The 20,000-nt window shown below is 43.7% G+C and overlaps 1 protein-coding gene across 5 annotated transcripts in view; it reads right to left on the reverse strand.

Annotated features, from left to right (window-relative positions):
• The window catches only part of LOC135089642 (calcium/calmodulin-dependent protein kinase kinase 2-like), a 187,221-nt gene that overhangs the window by 38,786 nt on the left and 128,435 nt on the right, over positions 1 to 20,000 (reverse strand). For all 5 annotated transcript variants that reach the window (XM_063985517.1, XM_063985519.1, XM_063985520.1 and 2 more), the window contains one exon: positions 2,427 to 3,464. In XM_063985517.1, coding sequence (XP_063841587.1) covers positions 2,427 to 2,774 — 348 coding nt within the window. In that variant the 5' untranslated portion in view covers positions 2,775 to 3,464. The remainder of the gene's footprint in view (positions 1 to 2,426; positions 3,465 to 20,000) is intronic.

Here is a 20,000-nt window from a genome sequence, read left to right on the forward strand (position 1 = left end):
CAAATTAAATAAAAGAGGGAATATAAAGTTCGTATTTGAAGCGAAACAAAAGAAAAAAAGTCACAAAGTATTTCCATTAAAAGTGCAAAGCGTTCACGGCTCTGCACTAAGAGGAGGAGGAGGAGGAGGAGGAGGAGGAGGAGGAGGAGGAGGAGGAGGAGGAGGAGGAGGAGGAGGAGGAGGAGGAGGAGGAGGAAGAGGAGGAAGAGACGAAAGATAAAAAGGAAGATAATATAATAATAATAATAATAATAATAATAATAATAATAATAACAATGATAAGAAGACGAATAACAACAACAATAACAATAACAACAAAGAACAACAACAACAACAACAACAACAACAACAACAACAACAACAACAACATCAACAACAAGGACAACAATAATAAAATCATCAACAACGACAACAATAACAGCAATAACAAAGGTAATAACAATAACAATAAGAACCAGAAAATAAACTACTGGGAAACGAGGAAGAGGAAGAGAAAGAGAACAACAAAATAACGACAAAGAAGAGAAGACGAAGAAGAAAACAAAAAAAAATTCATGCAAAAAAAAAAAAAAAAAAATTGAAGAAAGAAGAAAAGAAAAGACTCAGTTAACAATCTGCAGAAAACGGAAATATAGAAAACGAAATGAGGGAATATCTTCAACGGATAAAAGGAAGAAGGAGGAAAATAAAAGAAGAGGGATAGATCTTAATATTAAAAGGAAGGAGATGAAATGAAGGAGATAGGGATGGAGGGAAAAACACGAATAAGAATAGTCATAATAAAAGAATAAGGAGATGGAAGAAAGGGTAAGATATTAAGAAGGATGAGGAAATTGACGAAGAGGAGGAGGAGGAGGAGGAGGAGGAGGAGGAGGAGGAGGAGAGGAGGAGGAGGAGGAGGAGGAGGAGGAACAAGGAAAACGGAAAAAAAGAAAAGAGAGAGAGAGAGAGAGAGAGAGAGAGAGAGAGAGAGAGAGAGAGAGAGAGAGAGAGAGAGAGAGAGAGAGAGAGAGAGAGAGAGAGAGAGAGAGAGAGAGAGAAGAACGAACGAAGACAGATCACTTAATAATTGGAGACGAAGTAACATGAAAAAAATATTGCGAATTTTGGAAAAGTTGTGAACGAACTGTAGAGAAATTATCATCATCTTTTATCTTTTCCACTACATTTCTCTCCTTATTCCCCATTCTCCTCCTCCTCCTCCTCCTCCTTCTCTTTCGCTTCCTTGTTCATGTTGCCGGTAAATCTCTTCATAATTCTTGAGATAAATGTATACTGTTCTTTACTACGACACTTAATTAGGGAGTTACTTAATTCCATCACATTTTACGTTTCCTCACAATTTCATCTTAATTTTCTTGATACATTTTTAAGTCAGACGTGTCTCTTTAATATTCCGTCCTGCATTTCTTTCCCCGTCTCATGTGTCTTTTATAGCTTTGACTAATGAGCCTTTTGGTATTTTTCGTTTCCCTTTTCCTTTTTTATTCCCTTCCCCTTAATATCTTCCTTCTTTCGCATAAAAAATGTATATGTGCACTATTGTTTCCTGGTCTTGTACGTAAATGAAAAGATGAATTAATTGCATGATTCCCTTTCTTTTTTTATTTTTTTATTCCTAAGTATTTTTCGTTCTTGCGTCCTTTCCTTCAATATGAGTCTTCCTATTTTCCTTCCTATCTAAACTTTTCCATTTTTAGTTTCTTCGTCTCCTAATCTATTTTTTTTATATCTCTTTTTTTTTTTTTTTTACTTTCAAAACCTTCTTCCATTTCTGGTTTCTTTCCTTGCCTTCTCAAATTTCATTCCTTCCCAGTCTGTTTCCTCCCGTCATCTTATTTTTTCCCTTTAAATATTTTCTTTCTGTCTTACACTGCAGCTCTTACTTTAGATCAGATGGTGTGGATTAAAGCACCCTGTAAGAACCAAGAGGGCTGCTCGTATTTCATCTTGCTTTGTGTCACTTCCCCTCTTTCTAATCCTTCACCTTCCTCTTAACTCTGACCTTCCCAGAGAATGACGCCGTGTTGATAAACTTAATATCCCGCCCGATAACAACATCCCTTCCTACACCCTGTTGTTCACTGGAGATCCCACTCACACTCACTCTCTCTCTCACACACACACACACACACACACACACACACAGTCTTCATAATCCAGCATTAGCCAGGCGGCAATGGGTCCACAGCGGGGGGATAATTTAGTCATGGTGGTGCAGCTTGTTTTGGCAATGCCTCGGGGAACACTGAACACGGAGGCTGATGAGGCCAAATGACTCCCGGCCCGGTGGGTGCGGGGCTGAGTGGGCCGAGTGGCGGTGGAGTGGAGGGTGATGGAGAGGCAGAAAAGAGGTCGAGGGTGGGCAGGGGAAGGGGAGGAGAGGTGGAGCGGGAGGTCACCAGTATTAGGGTCCGTGTACTCACCTGTCCAATGGCCTCCTTCAGCTTGTACTGGTTGAGCTGCTCGTACTCGCCATTTTTCTCAATGCTGACGCAGCGGGACTCCTTGAGGGGCCGCCGCCTCAGCCGTGGGGACGAGCACGGCGAGCCGTAGGGCGAGAAGGGAACGTTGGGATAGATTGGCCGCTCGCCCATGTTCACACTCTTGGACTGGATGAGGCGCGCTATATGCGTGCCGCGCCGCATGCCCACTCCCTGGCCGGGGGCGGTGGTGCCCTTCGCGGGGACGCAGGGGCCATTCTCATCCACCGAGTTGGCACGAATGGTGGCCAGTGAGCCTCGCTCCACCATGGAGTTAACCCTCGACAACATACGAAGCTCCTCGCACACACTGCGGCTCGGCTTGTGTTCTGTAATGCTCCAGCCGCTGCTGGTGGGCGTCGAGATGGCGATGGTGGTGGGGAACTCGTCTAGGGAATCCTTGGCAGACACTTCCGCGGTAGGCTGCGCCACGGGATTTACAGCCACTCCTTTCTGCGCCTCGCCGCCGCTCGCCACCGTCTTGGACTCTGTGGCAGGCGCCGTCTCGCCGCCAACCGACGCGCCTGAGCCTCCCTGACTGGCGGGGGAAATGGCGAGGTGCGCAACTGAGTCTGCCAAGTTATCATCTCGGCTCTTGTCTGTCGTCTTGGCGTCCGCGTCGCCCCAGCTCTTATCGCTGCTGCCGGAGTGGCCATTGACGGAGGGCCTGGAGCCGCCAGGGCTGGGCGTGTCTGGTGTCCTGGCAGTGCTGGCGGTGCTGCTCGTGTCTAGGCTGCCGCTGGTGTTAGGGCTGCCAGGGGTGTTGGGTGTGGGAGTGACCGCGGACCGGACTCCGAGGGTTGCCGCGTCTCCGCTGGGGCGCTCCTCGGGGGCCGCGAGTCCTTCCTGAAGTAGCCCGGGTCATGGCTGGCCAGCTCATCGCGGAAGGAGGCGGCCGGGTGCTGGTGGTGCCTCTTGCCTCCCGCCCCGCCCAGGCCGCCGCGCTCCGCCTCATCGCTCTCCTCCTCGATGGCCGTGTGTCTGTGGGAGGAAGAAATCCTGGGTGAGTGTGTGGGTGCCTGCGTGGGTGTGCGGAAGATGGAGAGGGAAGGAAAGAATTCAAACTGACTCGTGTAACAACAACTATTCCAACCATAGCCAGTATAAAATTACCACAACCACAGCTGGGCGCCGTCACAATCCCTGGGGCAGCGAGATAACTTAAGACTCGCCGCCCACCACAGCCTCATTAACCGCCAAACTATTCCCACTCTCCTCCAAGAACGAGCAGTGTTTCATATTTACTTCACAAACTCCGCTGATTGCCCGCAGCTAACTTTGGAAATCATTAGCTCACCCACGAGACTTTACCTACTCTGCCACAACACCTGCGTGAAGAGTGAGGACCCGCAACACTCCCTGGAACACTGGAGAGAGAGAGAGAGAGAGAGAGAGAGAGAGAGAGAGAGAGAGAGAGAGAGAGAGAGAGAGAGAGAGAGAGAGAGAGAGAGAGAGAGAGAGAGAGAGAGAGAGAGAGAGAGAGAGAGAGAGAGAGAGAGAGATAATTAAACCATCCATTAAGCCGCTGTAATCTATTTTTTTATTGCATCATTACTTTTCCTCTTTTTCCTCTCTGTCGCCACTCTGCGTTAGAGATTTCCTGCTAATTTCCCAGCTTTTCCTCACAACGCTTCGCTCTCCACGCCACTACCTCGCGCCCTCCTCCTTCAGGTGAGTCGCGGTGCAGGTAAGAACAAAACGGAGAAGTTGCGGCGCAGGTAGAAAGAGATTACTTGGGGTGTTTAGAGACATGCGAATTGTGGGAGGAGGAGGAGGAGGAGGTGTAAGTAAAGGAAAATTTGGAGAAAAAAAGAAACTACGATGATTTGTCTTAAATAAATAATAGTTAGCACGTAGTTCGTCTGTCTATCTGTCTGTCTCTCTTTCCTCCTCCTCTTCCTCTTCTTTCCTCCCTCTCCCTCCCTCCTCCTCCTCCTCCTCCTCCTCCTCCTCCTCCTCCTCCTCCTCCTCCTACATAGAGCAGTAACCCATTAGTGTCAGATGGTATTGGAGACACACACACACACACACACACACACACACACACACACACACACACACACACACACACACACACACACACACACACACACACACACACACATACACTAATTAGTCGCTGGAAAGAAAACATACACTTCGCGATTTTTTTTCGTGCGAAGAAAAGAAAAAGAAAAAAAAAGGCGACAGATGAAAGATGGGGGACGAAGGAAGAGGAAAGGAGGGGAGGAGAGAAAAGAAAGCGGAAGCAGAGGCAAAAGAAAATACAAGGAAAAGTGCGGAATGGAGAAGGGAGGAGAATAAGAGGATAGGATTGAAATACGAAAATAGTGATATATGAGGTTTGAGAGAGAGAGAGAGAGAGAGAGAGAGAGAGAGAGAGAGAGAGAGAGAGAGAGAGAGAGAGAGAGAGAGAGAGAGAGAGAGAGAGAGAGAGAGAGAGAGAGAGAACAAAGAACAGTGAAGGAAAAAGTAAAAAAAAAAAATGAACACGAGTTGGACAAAGAAAGAAAAACAAAGAAAAACTAAGTGAGAAAGGAAGCGAAGAAAGAATAAAAAGAGAATGGCGAGGAGGAGGAGGAGGAGGAGGAGGAGGAGGAGGAGGAGGAGGAGGAGGAGGAGGAGGAGGAGGAGGAGGAGGAGGAGGAGGAGGAGGAAGGAAGTAAAAGGAATTAGAATTACAACAACAACAACAACAACAACAGAACCCACCTAAAAAAAAAAAGGCGGAAAGAGAAGAAAAGAACGACGAAAAAAGAAAAATAAAGAAACAAAAAATGAAAACAAAGAGGAACAACAAATATAGTAATAACGTACAAAAAAAAAAAAACTGACACTAGATAGCAAAAAATAAATAAAGAAAAAAAAAAGAAAGAGAAAAAGAAAAAGAAAAAGAAAGACCAGAAGGTTATTAAAATTCAGCAGGACTTCCAACTGGTATGCGTTCGCTGGGGTGGCGTGATCAAGCGAGGTAAAGAGGGGGCGGCTCGTCAGGGATCCCGCACGGGCGCTAGTGACGCGGCGGCGAGCGAAAGAGGCAAAAAGACGCGGGAGGGAGACACGAGAAGGATAAGATTGCTAAATTTAGACCAGGAGAATGCGCAGATGAAAGGTAAGTTTCGTATATGGGACCATTTTTACTTTACCCAAACACGTAAAGGATGGAGGTGGTGGTGGTGGTGGTGGTGGTGGTGGTTGTAGAAGGTAGTTAGAGATCGTTCGTGTTGAGGTTAGGTGAGGAATGAGGAGGATGGGGAGAATGGTGGAGTGGAGGGAACAGTGGTTAAAGCACTGGTGGCAATAGTCAAAACAATGGTACAGACAGTGGTGAAGACAGTAGTGATAACAGGAGAAATGGTGAGGACAGTAGTGGCAGTAGTACAGACAGTGGTGGTAGTGGTAGAGACAGTGGTAGTGATGGTGGTAGTGGTAGAAATAGAAGTGATAGTGACGCTGGTAGTGGGAGCCAGTGGTGAAGACAGTGATGGCAGTAACAGAGACGCAGGTGCAGAGAGTGGCTAAGACAATGAAGAGCTTCTTGAGGGACGAGGATCAGAGATGCAAGCCATAACAACACGTCTAGACCCTGGCAGCAATCATGAGGCGGGAGCTGGTGGCGTGAGGGGAAGCAGGGCGAGGCGTTAATGAACTGCGTGACCTGCCTGAAGGAAGTGCTGACGGTGACCTGCAGGAGTACTCAGGGAAGTGGGGATCGCAAGGGACAAGAGGAACAAGGATCAGGGAGCGAGGTTGGCCCACTAATAGCAGAGGGTCGAGAGCAAGCGTGTTGGTTCAGGGCGCTGAGTGTGGGCGGAATCAGACTGCAGGCGACGTAGGAGGCGAGGAGGGAGAAGCGTCACTAGCGGAGCCGTGCCTCAAATACTCGTCACGTACTCCTCGCCTTTCTCTTCACTTAATGAGTTTCAACCCTCACCTCTGCCCCCCACCCCCCAAGCACGCCGCCCTGCCCTCCTACTGCTCCCTTCCCTTCCACTCTCTCCCGCTGTCACCCCTTGCATAATTTCTTCAGTGCCTTTCCCCTCCCTGCTTCCTCCCTGCTCTTTCGCCCTCCCGCACTCTGTTTTCTACTCACCCTCCCTCACTTCCTGCTCCTCCCCTCCCTCCCAGCTTCTCCCCCTTCACCCTTCCGTAATTTCCTGTTCCTCTCTGTCGCTCTCGCCTCCCCTTTCCCCCCACGTCCTTCCTTGTCGCTTTTCCCCTTAACCTCCCCTCCCTCACTTCCCCTCACGTATTTTTCTATTCCCTCAACCACTCTGTTTTCCTCTTTCCTATCCCCCGCCCTCTAACTGCTGTTTTCTCTCCTACCATACCGTTTCTCTCTTTTTTCCCTTCCCTTCTGCCTCCTCTTTCCTCCCTCTTCTATAAACCCCAAAGAGATGAGGCCAAAAGAGGAGAAAGATTTAGACGTGCATTTTTTACATGGCTTTTTGGTGCTTAAGTCAATCCTCACCTTGCGGTCACCTCACTCGAATCCTCCCCCCCACCTCTCACTCTCTCTCTCTGTTCTTCACTGTCTCTCTCTCTCTCTCTCTCTCTCTCTCTCTCTCTCTCTCTCTCTCTCTCTCTCTCTCTCTCTCTCTCTCTCTCTCTCTCTCTGACGAGCGGCCAGGGATCTAAATAAGTAAATAAATAAATAAATAAATAAGTACTAGGAAGGGAAATCTTGGAAGGATGGTTGGTAGTATTCACTGGTGGCGAGAGGAAGGACGAGGAGGAGGAGGAGGAGGAGAAAAAGATTGAGGACCACCAGTAATTCTAATAAGAAAAATAATAAAGGAGAGGAGACGGAGTAGAGAATAAAAGTAAAAAAAAAAAAAACTCTAATGATGAATATCCTACATACAGTGAGTACAAATGATTTATAAAACAACGGATCACGAACCTCAAATAATAATGAACACTTTCCTTCCTTTCCTTTTTTCCATCCTCTCTTTCTTTCGTCCCTCCATCACGAAACTCAAACTAAAAACAAAAACATTTTCTCTCCTTCATTTCTTCCTTCCATCCTTCTTCCATTCTCCTCTTTCCATCCTTCCCTCCTTTCATTTTCTCTTTCCTTACTTCATCACGAAACTTAACTAGTAGAAGCAAACACTCCCTCCTTCATATCACCCTTCCTTCCTTCCGTCCTTCCTCCCTGTGTTCTTTCCTTCCGTCCTTTCCCTCAAGCTACAGGTTAGTGATCCAAACCCGTCTCTAGTATCAATCTTTTTCTTTCCCTCCTTCTTTTCATTCAGTGTTTTCTTCACTCCTATAAAAAAGTGAATGATCATGAATGTTTCAGCAGTGAGACAAATTTCCTTGCGGGGGATTTCAATGGAAGGGGGAAGAGGGAAGAGGAAAGAGGAAAGAGGGAAAGGAAGGAAGAGAGAGAGGGAAACGAGAAAGGAGCGGAAAAGAGGGAGAAAAACATGTAGGAAGAAAGGAAAACAATGTGCAAGGGTTGATAGATAAGGGGAGAGAAGAAACAAGGAGAAAAATGAGAAAAGACAGTAAAAGAAAAGAAAAAATGTAAAAAGAGAAGAAAATAGTGGCTGAGATTAGGAGAAAATAAGTAAATGAAAAAAAAAGGAAAATATGGAAGAATAAAACCCGGGAGATTACAAGAAAAAGAAGACAGAGTAAAAAAAAAAACAAGGGAGAAAGGGAGGAAAGAAGATTGGGGAGGATAATAGGTGGGAGTAGGAAAAAAGGGAGAAAAAGGGAGGGTGGGAAGGGAGCAAAGAGGATCGGAAGTAAGGGATAAAGAAGGAGGAGGAGGAGGAGGAGGGGGAGGAGGAGGAGGAGGAGGAGGAGGAGGCGTGTCATTTCGAACTTAAGTCTCACGAATGTCTCTTCCTTTACTTCCTGAGGGTTCACAGTCACCACCCTTCCTCAACACCCCCCCCCACCCCAAAAAAAAAAAGGGAGAGACAAAAAGCCCTCCATACAGAGCAAAGTATCGGAGGGAACAAACGAGTTTCCTGAAGATGGCGCCGCTGTTCCCATCATCGCCTACAATCTGTCTTTCCCCTCTTTTCCTCGTTTTTCTTTTTTCTATCCTCTTTTTTTTTATTTTTCCTCTAAATTAAACTTGTCTTTTTTCACTGCTATCATCAGGGGCTGTGTCACTAATCTTCCTTCTTTCCTTTTTTTTTCTTCCTTCCGTTCTTTTTTTTTTCCGTCATCAGCACTGGAGGTATATAATGAGGTAGTTTTTGCCATCATTACCAACACCACCACCACCACCACCATCATAATCATCGGAAATCACACTTCTAATCTCTTTTCTTTCTTTCTCTTTTCCCTTCTTTCCTTATATTTTCCTATGAACATAAAAAAAAAAAAAAAATAGATGCACTGAGGTAATTGACCACTACTACCACCACTACCACCAGCACCACCACCACCACCATCCAAAAAAACCCTAATCAATTTTATCCTTACATTTCCTTCCTCTCTCTCGCCCTCCGTACATTTCTACAGATGTTTACAGTCTGAGGTGGCCTGTAGGTGTGATGAATTAGGATTACCAGGTAAGGGAAGAGATTTATTCCTTCTTGCGTGGCCTTTCAGTTCTCCCTTCAGTATTCCCCGCTCGAGTGAAAGTGAAGATGAAAAAAAAAAAAGGGAGAAGAGAGGAGAAGATGCGACTCCAGAAAACTTAGTAAGTGATAAAGGATGTTAGGTTCTTTCATTCATCTTTTACCTTCCCTATCATGTCCTCATCCATCTCACTATCCTATCCTATTCAAGGTGGATTGGCGGGAGAAGAGAGAAGTGAGAGAGGAGGAAAAGAATGGAGGAGATAAAGTGAGGGAAGGAGAGGAAAGAAGGAAAGTGCTAGTCAAGATGCAGGAAGGAAAGAATGGAAAAAGAAAAAAAAAATAAAGGAAAAAGAATACTAGACAGAAGAGGAAGAAAGGGAAAGGAAGATATAGAAGAAACGTGGTAGATAGAAGGATGAAGAAGTCAAAAAAAAAAGAGAAGAAAAGAGAACATGAAGACTAGGAGGAAGGAGAAATGGGAAAGGAGTAAGAGAGGAAGGAAAGAGGGAGGAAGGCCGCTATATAGAGGAAAAGGAGAGAAGAAAACAAAAGACAAACGAGGAAAAGTGGAAACGTAAAGACTAAGAGGAAGGAGAGAAGGAAGGGAAAAAGAGGATGGTAAGAAGAAACGAACTAAATGACGGAAGAGAAGGGAAAAAGAAAAAAAAGGGAGAAAGACGAAAGTAGACGGAAGAGAGAAGGATAAATAAAAGGAAAGTAGAGAAATAAGGAACACGGAGACGATAAAGAGAGGGACGGAGGAAAAGAAAGAAGAGGGAAAAGGAAGAACACAATCACGGATGGAAGAGGAGGAATACAAAACTATACAAGAGAGAAAGAGGTACCGAGAGACAATACCAAGAGAAATACAGAGAAACCAATTGCTCTGTAACGTGAGAGAGAGAGAGAGAGAGAGAGAGAGAGAGAGAGAGAGAGAGAGAGAGAGAGAGAGAGAGAGAGAGAGAGAGAGAGAGAGAGAGAGAGAGAGAGAGAGAGAGAGAGAGAGAGAGAGAGGATCTTCAGTTTGACACTTTCCTTCCTCATATGTCACTTTCCCTTCTCCTTTTCCTACTTCAACTTAATCCAGGTTTTTACGCGGCAACTACCTATACTTTCCTCCTCCTCCTCCTCCTCCTCCTCTTCCTCCTCCTCCTCTTCCTCTTCCTCCTGTATTCTTCTTCTTCTCGCTCCATTTCATCGTCTCCTTTCCTCCTCCTCGCCTCACTGCCTAACACCTTCCCAGACTCTCGTTTCTTCTCAGTTTACAGAATATTCCTTCACTGTCCAACATGAGGTCTTTGCTCCTCCCTCTCTTCCTCGTCTTCTTCTTCCTCCTCCTCCTTATCCTCCAATTCTTCCTTGTGTGTGTGTTCATTTCCTCGATTTCACCTCCCTTCTTATATATCTACTCTCCATTTCATTCTTTTTTTTTAACTTTTTTTGTGGCTTTTTTTCCTCTTTTTCCTCTTCTATATTTTATTTTCTTTCTCACATACGAATATTTCCTCTCCCTTCCACTCACTCTTTTCTTCCACTGTCTTTTTCTCTTTCATTTTCTTACTTCAATATATGTTTTCTGTTTCTTTTTGCGTTTTGTTCCTCTACACATTTGTATTTTTGCCATTTCTCTTTCATATTGTTTTCTCTTCTTTTATTCCTCTAACTCTGTCTGTCTGTCTGTCTGCCTGTGCTCTCTCTCTCTCTCTCTCTCTCTCTCTCTCTCTCTCTCTCTCTCTCTCTCTCTCTCTCTCTCTCTCTCTCTCTCTCTCTCTCTATCCTCCTTTTCTCCTATCTCTATTTCCTTATCATTTCTTTCTTCCTTCTCTCCAGTTCCTTTCCTAATTTCTAAGTTTCTGCTCCTTCTCTCCCTGTCATTTTTCCTCCTCAAGTTTCCTCATTCTGTTTCCTTATCCACTTCTCTCTGTCCATTTCCTCATTCACAATTCGTTACTCAAATATTTCCTCCTTTTCTTTCATTCCTCCTTCATTATCTAAGTCTCTATGTCTCACTTTCTCTTATTCACGTTTCATTATTCGCGTCTTTTCGAACCCATTCCTCTTTCTTTACCCCGTTCTCTCTCCCTTTCCCTTACTCCGCTTTCCTTACCCCCTTCCCCTCATTTCCCCTTCCTTTTCCATCCGTTTCCCCTTTTCTTCCTCATGTCTCACCTCGTTATTTTGCCTTATTTCTTTCCTATTACCAGCTTCTTCCACTCTTTTCCTTTTCCCTTTCCATAATTTTCCTCTTTCCTTGCCCATGTCACTCCTCGTTATCTTCCCCTATTCCTCTCCCCTTTTCCCCTTTACCCATTATCGCCTCTCTATCCTTCCTAACTGAATAGCAACTCAGACCTGCCTCGCATCACCCGTGTTTGTATTCCGCCAGCTTCGACCCTCAGCCTTCCCTCTGCCTATCTTAGTTAGTCCTTTCACTCCACCATTAATCTGCGCCTCCCGCTGCCTGTAGATATGCCGGACAATACCTCCCCCAGCACTGATGAACTGCAGCAGGGGAGGAGGGAGAAGTGGACAAAGGCATGTAAAAAAGAGAGGAATCCGAGAAGAGTGGTAGGCAGGGAGGAAGGGAGGGAGGGAGGAATGGGCGAAGGAATGAAAAAAGACGAATCCAGGAAGTGGGAGGGGAGGGAGGGAGAAATGGATGATGGTAAATAAAAGAGAGAAATTCAGGACAGGATAGGAAGGCAGGAGAAATGAAAGGAAATAAAAAGGAATAGATTCAGTTAAGTAAGAAAGGGAGAAAAAAGAAAAAAGGATGAAGGGAAAAAAATAAAAATGGTAGATTCAGTTAAGGAGGTAAGGAAGGACAAAAGAACGAGAGAAAATGGAGAGGGTAGATTCAGAAGAGGGAGGAACGAAAGAAGAAAAGAAATAAAAAGAAAGGATCTAAAAAAAACTAGAAATGTGGGAGGGTAACAAGCAGGAAATAAGCGAGAAAAACGAAGGAAAGTAAAAAAAGAAGACACAGCAGGAGGGATGGAAGGAGAAAAGGAGAAGAATACGAAACAGAATAATGGTAAGAGTTAAGAATAAGAAAAGACAAAAAAAAAAAATTCTAAAGAGAGAGAAGAACGGAAGGAGGGAAGTACGAAGAAAAAAAAAAAACAGAAAGTGACAAGTAACAAAACTAGGCAAATATAGAAAAAAAAATGAAGAATTGTAGAGGGGAAAAAATGTGCACGTTTCATTTTTCATTTTCCATTTTCCAAGCACCATAAAAAAAAAGACATGAAAAAGGAAGTGGAAGGTATAGAGCAAACAAAAAATGGTGCTGGACTAGAAGAAAAGCAATAGGAAAAAAAAAAAAAAATTTAACACTCATCTGAATTCCTCGTAAACTCAAAAAAGAAAGAAAGAAAGAAAGAAAGAAAGAAAAAAATAGATGCGGAAATATAGATAACAAACTGAAGTGACATAAAAAGGTGTAGATTTTAATGGGATCTTTTTGACGAACACTGACATTACCTCTCCCTCTCTCTCTCTCCCCCAACACACAAAAATATGAAGGTGAAAAGAAATAAATTAACGTCACAATAAAAGAGAGACGTACGAATTACAATAGAGTCTCCTTACGGCTGGTGGTGACGTAATACCCTATGTTAATTCCCACACTGAGTCCCTGCGATCTGTTGACGTCACCCTGAAGTCCTGGGAGACACGCATCAGAGGCACCACAAGGGAACACAAAGAAAGACCCGAGGTAGTTGACAAGATACAGTGACACCCTTACTGGCGCCTCTCTCTGCTTTCTTGTACTGTTCTGTTTCTTTGCGTGTTTGTCAGTTTGAGGTGATTTAGTTTCTATATATGTTAAAGTGTGTATTAGTATGTCTGTTTGTAATTTTTCTGTGGTAGTGTGTGATAGTCTTCCTTTTTTTTTTATTTATTGTATTGTAGAGCTCCAGCTAAAAAGAATTTCAATTTGTCTATTCTACAACGATTTGACAATGAAGTTAACTATCTATCTGTCTATGAATTGTTGGTGTTTGGTTATTTGATGTACGAGTAGTTGTATGCAGTTTCAGCTCCTTCATCACCTTACATCACTCTCGACGCTTATCATAGTCATTATTCACCACTCATCATCCACATCATGTCCTCATCCATGCCTTAACAGTCTTTTGTCCCTCATCCATCCCTCATCACCTAAATAACATCTCTTCATCCATTCCCTATCACCCACACTGTTCTCTTCACCCAGTCCTCACCAGATCAGATTCCATCATCACCCATACCATTTATTTCATCCACCCATCACAATTGCCATTATATCTTCCATCCATCTTTCACCACCCCTTACATACCCTCATCCACCACTCATTCATCCATCCACATAGCAGCTTTCATCCACCTCTCACTATCTTTATCATAACCTCATCAACCCTTCACCACTATACCATATCCTCATCTAGTCATCACCAGCCCATCACCAACCATAACTTACCCATTATTCACACCTTCATTATCCACATCCAACCTCTCACCAGCCTTACCAAAACCCCTTTATACCCCCCCATCACCATCCCATCATCCTTCCCTTACCATCACAACCACCTCGAAACATCTCGTCCACTTCCACCTACCCGTTCCTCACTCCACGTGATTCCCCTCCCCTGCTGTGCTGACAATCCACTTTTTTACCCTTTTTTTCGACACTAGCAAGAGCCACAGATGTATTCGACGCAATTAGTGTTTTGTAACCTCCTCCTTTCAACGCTGGTGAATGTGACTGATGAGAGGATTGCAGGGGATTGCACTGGTGAGAGGACGGGGGTACGAGGAGGAGGAAGAGTAGGTGGGGAATGAAGAGGGACTGAAGATAAGGAGGTAAGTATAGAAGGAAGGTAAAGGGGAAGGTAATGTAAAGATGTAATTGTAACAAGTAAGTGAAATGTGGCTTGTTTGTACCGTAGAGTTTACCGAGGCGGGAGATGATATGGAGAGAGAGAGAGAGAGAGAGAGAGAGAGAGAGAGAGAGAGAGAGAGAGAGAGAGAGAGAGAGAGAGAGAGAGAGAGAGAGAGAGAGAGAGAGAGAGAGAGAGAGAGAGAGAGAGAGAGAGAGAGAGATGTAATAGACACTAAGAGGAATATAACAGCAAAAGAGGAAGGAAACAGAGGAAAGAAACAAGCACGTAAAAGCGGATATGGATGAGAGAGAAAGAAAATAAATCCTTCCTGACCAAAAGAAAGAAAATGGGATAAGAAATGAGATCAACGGGAATACTACAAAAAAAATAAACGAAAAAAAAAACGAGGAAGAGAAAAACCAGACAAGCGGAGACGATACAAAGGAAGAAAAAGAAGATTAAGTCCATCTCTCCAACAAGATATATAAGAAGGGGGATTGAAGAGCACAGCGAATGTAGAGGATATAGAAAGTCAGGAGAACAAGGAGGGGAGAGAGAGTAAAGAGGATAAATAACGTAGAGAAAATAAAGGAAAGATGCACAGACAGATAAATAAATTGACAGATATAGATAAGATAGATAGATAGATAGATAGATAGATAGAAAGATAGATAGATAGAAATACTGACACAGAGAAAGATAGATAGATAAAGATATAGATAATTGACAGACAGAGGAAGAGATAGACTGAAATATAGATAAATAGACAAAAAATGACATTGATATTTAGGCAGATACACAAATTTACAGATAGATATATAAAAAAAGTTAGATAGATAGACAAACAGCCAGATAGATAGATAGATAGGTAAATTGATAAACAACCATGTAAATAACCTTACACAACACTCAAAAACACACAAAAATTTTACCAGGTTACATTGCATCCAAATTAAATCATCATCCTCAACATTCTCAATCCACCACATCCTGTTCCTACTAATCCTACAGGAGATGCACGTCTCACGCAGCGCTCATGACAGACGACACCCAGTAATTCTCTATCACTGTCCAGAAGCAGACGCCACTAATGACCGTCATGAAGACCACGCACTCAGCCCGCCAGAGTGTGGGATGGAGGGCTGCCCGGTGTCTTTAATCTTAAACTCGGAAAGGAGGAGGAGGAGGAGGAGGAGGAGGAGGAGGAGGAGGAGGAGGAGGAGGAGGAGGAGGAGGAGGAGGAGGAGGAAGAGGAGGTAAGAAAATAAGCATGTTGGAGAAAATTATCCATCTCTCTCTCTCTCTCTCTCTCTCTCTCTCTCTCTCTCTCTCTCTCTCTCTCTCTCTCTCTCTCTCTCTCTCTCTCTCACCAATTTCTCACCCTTTCTTCTATTCCTTTTCATTCAACTTCTTCCTTCATATCTTTCTGTATGCCCTATAATCTCTCTCTCTCTCTCTCTCTCTCTCTCTCTCTCTCTCTCTCTCTCTCTCTCTCTCTCTCTCTCTGATGACTGCAGGTCGATACAGAATTCTTATTGGAGAGCTTAGAAGGTCAACAGTGGGAATGAGCGGCCAGTTAGCTCGTGGTGTTGTCGCATTTCTCAACACACGGGGCGGGTCACGGCAACACAAGTTACTGGCAACAATACACAAAAGGATACAAATCATCACAAAGGAACACAAAGGAAGAGGAGCAAGCGATAGTGTGATAAGCTGTGGTACTGAAGCTAAAGTGAGCGATGTGGAATGGTAAAGAGAGGGCCAAGTGATCGATGTTACAATGCCAACACTTTCAATGATCAGTAAGTAAAGGCAGTAATACTATTGCAAACATCTATTATGGCAACGTAGATCGATTAGAAACTGTTATACTTTTAATAGTAGCACCAGTGGTAATATGCGACTAATAGCAATAATGATTTTAAAAGGTCTTAACACCAGTAAGACTATCGCTAATATTACCACCAACAATACCACGCATTTTATATCTTTACCACAGTCACTACCAACACCAGCGCCATTTATATATATATGATCAATAAGAAAACCAGTGTAAACCTTTATAACACCAGTAAAATCATTCTTAACACCAATACCAGCAACGACACGAGAGTAACATTTATAAACTAAACCTTTACTGGCTTTTTCTTAATATCGCTTCTTTTTTTCTTTTTGTTAGAGACAGTTTTCGTTTTTCCTGAATGTACGCATGTATTACACAGGTAGAACACAAGAAACTATGATAAAAAAAGGTAAAGACACGAAATAGAATAAAAATAAAACGCTCTGTTAGTATTCCAAAAAAGAACAAAGGAAAAAGATGAAAAAAAGATATTTCGAACTTCAAGAACAAGAAAAAAGATTAAAGAAAAAAATAAATAAAAAAGAACACAAGGACATCAGAGACAAACCCAGCCTCCGTTTTCTATCCTGTTTGCCAGAGTGAACTGAATAATGAAGCCGTTAAGACTCCATAAATCTAAGCCACTTTTTCCCGCAAAGAAATGGCGCACGATTTGTCAAACTGAGCGGAGGGCAGAGGAGGGACAGGGCGGTGATCAGCTGAGGTACAGGGTGGCGCAGAAAGTCACAGTGTTAGCTTGCCATTCTACAGTTGTCTTTGGGGAAGTGCAGTATTCCAAAAGCACTTACACTTATTTAAAGAAACAGGGGATTACCAATAATACTCTCTCTCTCTCTCTCTCTCTCTCTCTCTCTCTCTCTCTCTCTCTCTCTCTCTCTCTCTCTCTCTCGATGTATTGCTTAAAACACTTCCGAGGGGATTAAAACTAAGTCTCTCTCTCTCTCTCTCTCTCTCTCTCTCTCTCTCTCTCTCTCTCTCTCTCTCTCTCTCTCTCTCTCTCTCTCTCTCTCTCTCTCAAGGACAGTAGGCGTAGATGGTGTCCTTGACCTTTACGCCTCGTGTGTTACAGAAGTAATGAGTGCGGGGAGGCTCCCTGTAGGGCGCCCACTAACCTGAGCCCCTCTATGCTGTTTGCACGAGAGGGAGCACGAGGAAACACGACCAGCGGCTCAATATATGGTGAGGAAACTCATAAAAGAACAGGATGTGCGGTGAAAATAACGCTAAAGCAACAGAGGCATTAGAAACACGGTGAAAATAAAACTACGACAGAGAAGTATGTGAAAATAACACTACAGTGACAGGAAGGACTAGAAATACGGTGAAAATAACACTGCAAAAAAAAAAAAAAAACAGAAGGGATTGTAAATACGGTGAAAGTAACACTACAATAACAGAAAGGACTGAAAATACGGTTAATAAAATATATCAACAGAAACGACTAGAAATACGGTGAAAATAACACTACAAATAACAAGATACTAGAAATATGGAGAAAATAACACTAAAGCGATAGGAGACATTGGAAGTATGTTGAAAATAACACTAGAGCAACAGTAGGAACTGGAAATACGATAAAAATAACACTATAACGTAAAAGATTAGAAACATGGTGGAAGTAACACTACCACTAAAAGGTACGGTGAAAATAGTAGAAGAAATGTAAAATAAATAAGTTGAAAGCATCACATTAAACAAAATTAATTAGAAGAATGAAAAAAACAACAAAACTAAATAATAAAAGCTTTAGTTACAGAGAAAATAATTAAACAAAATAAAAAGAAACAAGAAATACAATGAAAAAATAGAAAAAAAGCACAAAAAAAAGCGAACAATATAAAGAAAAAGTAAAACAATAAAACGAATAAAAGAAGATTAAAAATTCAGTGAAAAAAACAACAAAAAAAAGAGAGGAAAAGAAAATAATGAAAAAAATGAAAAGTGTTCGAAATATCCTGAGAATTTATAACAAAGTGATGACAATATCGTGGAAAAAGAAAAAAAAACTTTATACATTTCTTTCACCCAACAAAAAAAAAAAATAAATAAATAAAATAAATAGATAAATAAAAAAAAATAGAGGCAGGCAGGATCCATACAGTTTATACTTAGGGATAACCTGCAATTGCTGAAATGTATAGGGGGAAGGGGACTAGTTAAGCTTAATAATTACCCTTTTACACTGCGGTAGAGAAGGGCGAGTTCTGCATGAATTATGTAAACCCGTGATGATGATGATGATGATGATGATGATGATGATGATGATGATGATGATAACGATATGCCCCAGCCACCTGTACATTTCCTACCTACCAAACCGCACTCTTGAAATCTACCTGGGATGATGTAGGAGAGCAAACAGCAGCAGACCTATTGTCCCCTAGAAGACTACCTCACAAGCTGCAACTGCTACACGACCCAACCTGAAGAGACTCAAAGAAGTAAAGACGAAGGCTGCTGAGGAGATAAGAGCTGTGGACAACTTTTTTTTTCTCTCTCATTTTCTCTCTCTCTCTTTTCCTGCAGGTGGGGGTCGATGGAATTTATAATGAGCAAAGTTACCTGCGTAGCTTTGGTCACGCTTACAGGAATATTTCATCAGGGCCTCCAAAATGCATAGCGCGGCGGGGTCTGGGCCATGCAATGAGGGCTGCTGGGGGAAATGAGGATATGGAAGGCACCACTTACATCAGGTACCAGATAGCGCCACTGGGAGCTCACCGGCACTTCTTACCTGTGCGTGAACTGATTAGAGGAAAGGAAGGCTGCGGGACGGCGGTGGATTTGCACAAAGGTGGAGAGGGGAAGTAAAACCACCGCATTTCCCCTTCCCTGTCCCCTTTAGTCTTTCACGTGTTGCCCTTCCAGTGCCTTCCCGGCCCCAGCACCTCTCCTAACCTCAGTATCTCCCCACTTCCCTTCAGTATCTCCCCAGCATCTCTTCCCCTCAATACCAAAACTAATACGTCCTTATCCCCACAATACTTCCTATCTCCTCTATCACTCATCAACAAGTTAACACTACTGCTATCCTCTTCCTCCTCCTCCTCCTCCCTCCCTCCTCCTCCTCCTGTTACGAGGTTACAGCCGTCATATTTACTGGCTGTTTGATGGAAGGGAAGAGAGAAAAGGGCAATAGAGGGGAGCGTAAGAGGGGAAGGAATGAAAGGTTAAAGGAAGGAATAAGGAGGAGGAGGAGGAGGAGGAGGAGGAGGAGGAGGAGGAGGAGGAGGAGGAGGAGGAGGAGGAGGAGGAGGAGTGGTAGAAGACAAGGAGGTAAGAACGTTGGAGAAAACAGTCTAAGAGAAAGAGGAATGAAAGATGAGCAAGCAAGAGGAACCGAGAGAGAGAGAGAGAGAGAGAGAGAGAGAGAGAGAGAGAGAGAGAGAGAGAGAGAGAGAGAGAGAGAGAGAGAGAGAGAGAGAGAGAGAGAGAGAGAGAGAGAGAGAGAGAGAGAGAGAGAGAGAGAGAGAGAGAGAGAGAGAGAGAGAGAGAGAGAGAGAGAGAGAGAGAGAGAGAGAGAGAGAGAGAGAGAGAGAGAGAGAGAACCACCACCCTTTCCCCTCTCTTCCCCAACATACACACACACACACACACACACACACACACACACACACACACACACACACACACACACACACACACACACACACACACACACACACACACACACACACAAAGAGACACATCAAAGCATGAATAAAAGAGTAGCATCATCAGCAGCAACATTCATTCCCCACATTTCTTTGCAATGAATAAGCTAACTTTCCGTGAGCGTTCGTGAGTCAGCCAGGCAGTGGAGGGGGGAGGGAATGTATTCACCTCACTTGTGGTGCGTTTTGACGAGGTTGCTTCAGGTAATTTCAGGTGGATGGGAGTGCAAATGCAAGTCTCCTTTGAGGTCTTGAGGAGAGAGGCAGCAGGTGGAAGGAAAACGTAGGAGGGGAGAAAAGTGGAGGGAAAGGTACAGGGAGGGGTAAGATAAAGGTGGAGAGGGGAGGGAAAAATGGAAAAGAAAGAGGTGGTGCCTCCAAAGAGCATATCAAAAGAGAAGCCTTAGTCTCTCTCTCTCTCTCTCTCTCTCTCTCTCTCTCTCTCTCTCTCTCTCTCTCTCTCTCTCTCTCTCTCTCTTGTTAGGTTTTCATGCTTTATGTGAGTCCTTTGTCCACTCGTCTGTCGCTTGTTTCGTGTGTGTGTGTGTGTGTGTGTGTGTGTGTGTGTGTGTGTGTGTGTGTGTGTG

This window comes from Scylla paramamosain, chromosome 33 (genome assembly GCF_035594125.1).
Source record: "Scylla paramamosain isolate STU-SP2022 chromosome 33, ASM3559412v1, whole genome shotgun sequence".
Taxonomy (NCBI): Eukaryota; Metazoa; Arthropoda; class Malacostraca; order Decapoda; family Portunidae; genus Scylla; species Scylla paramamosain.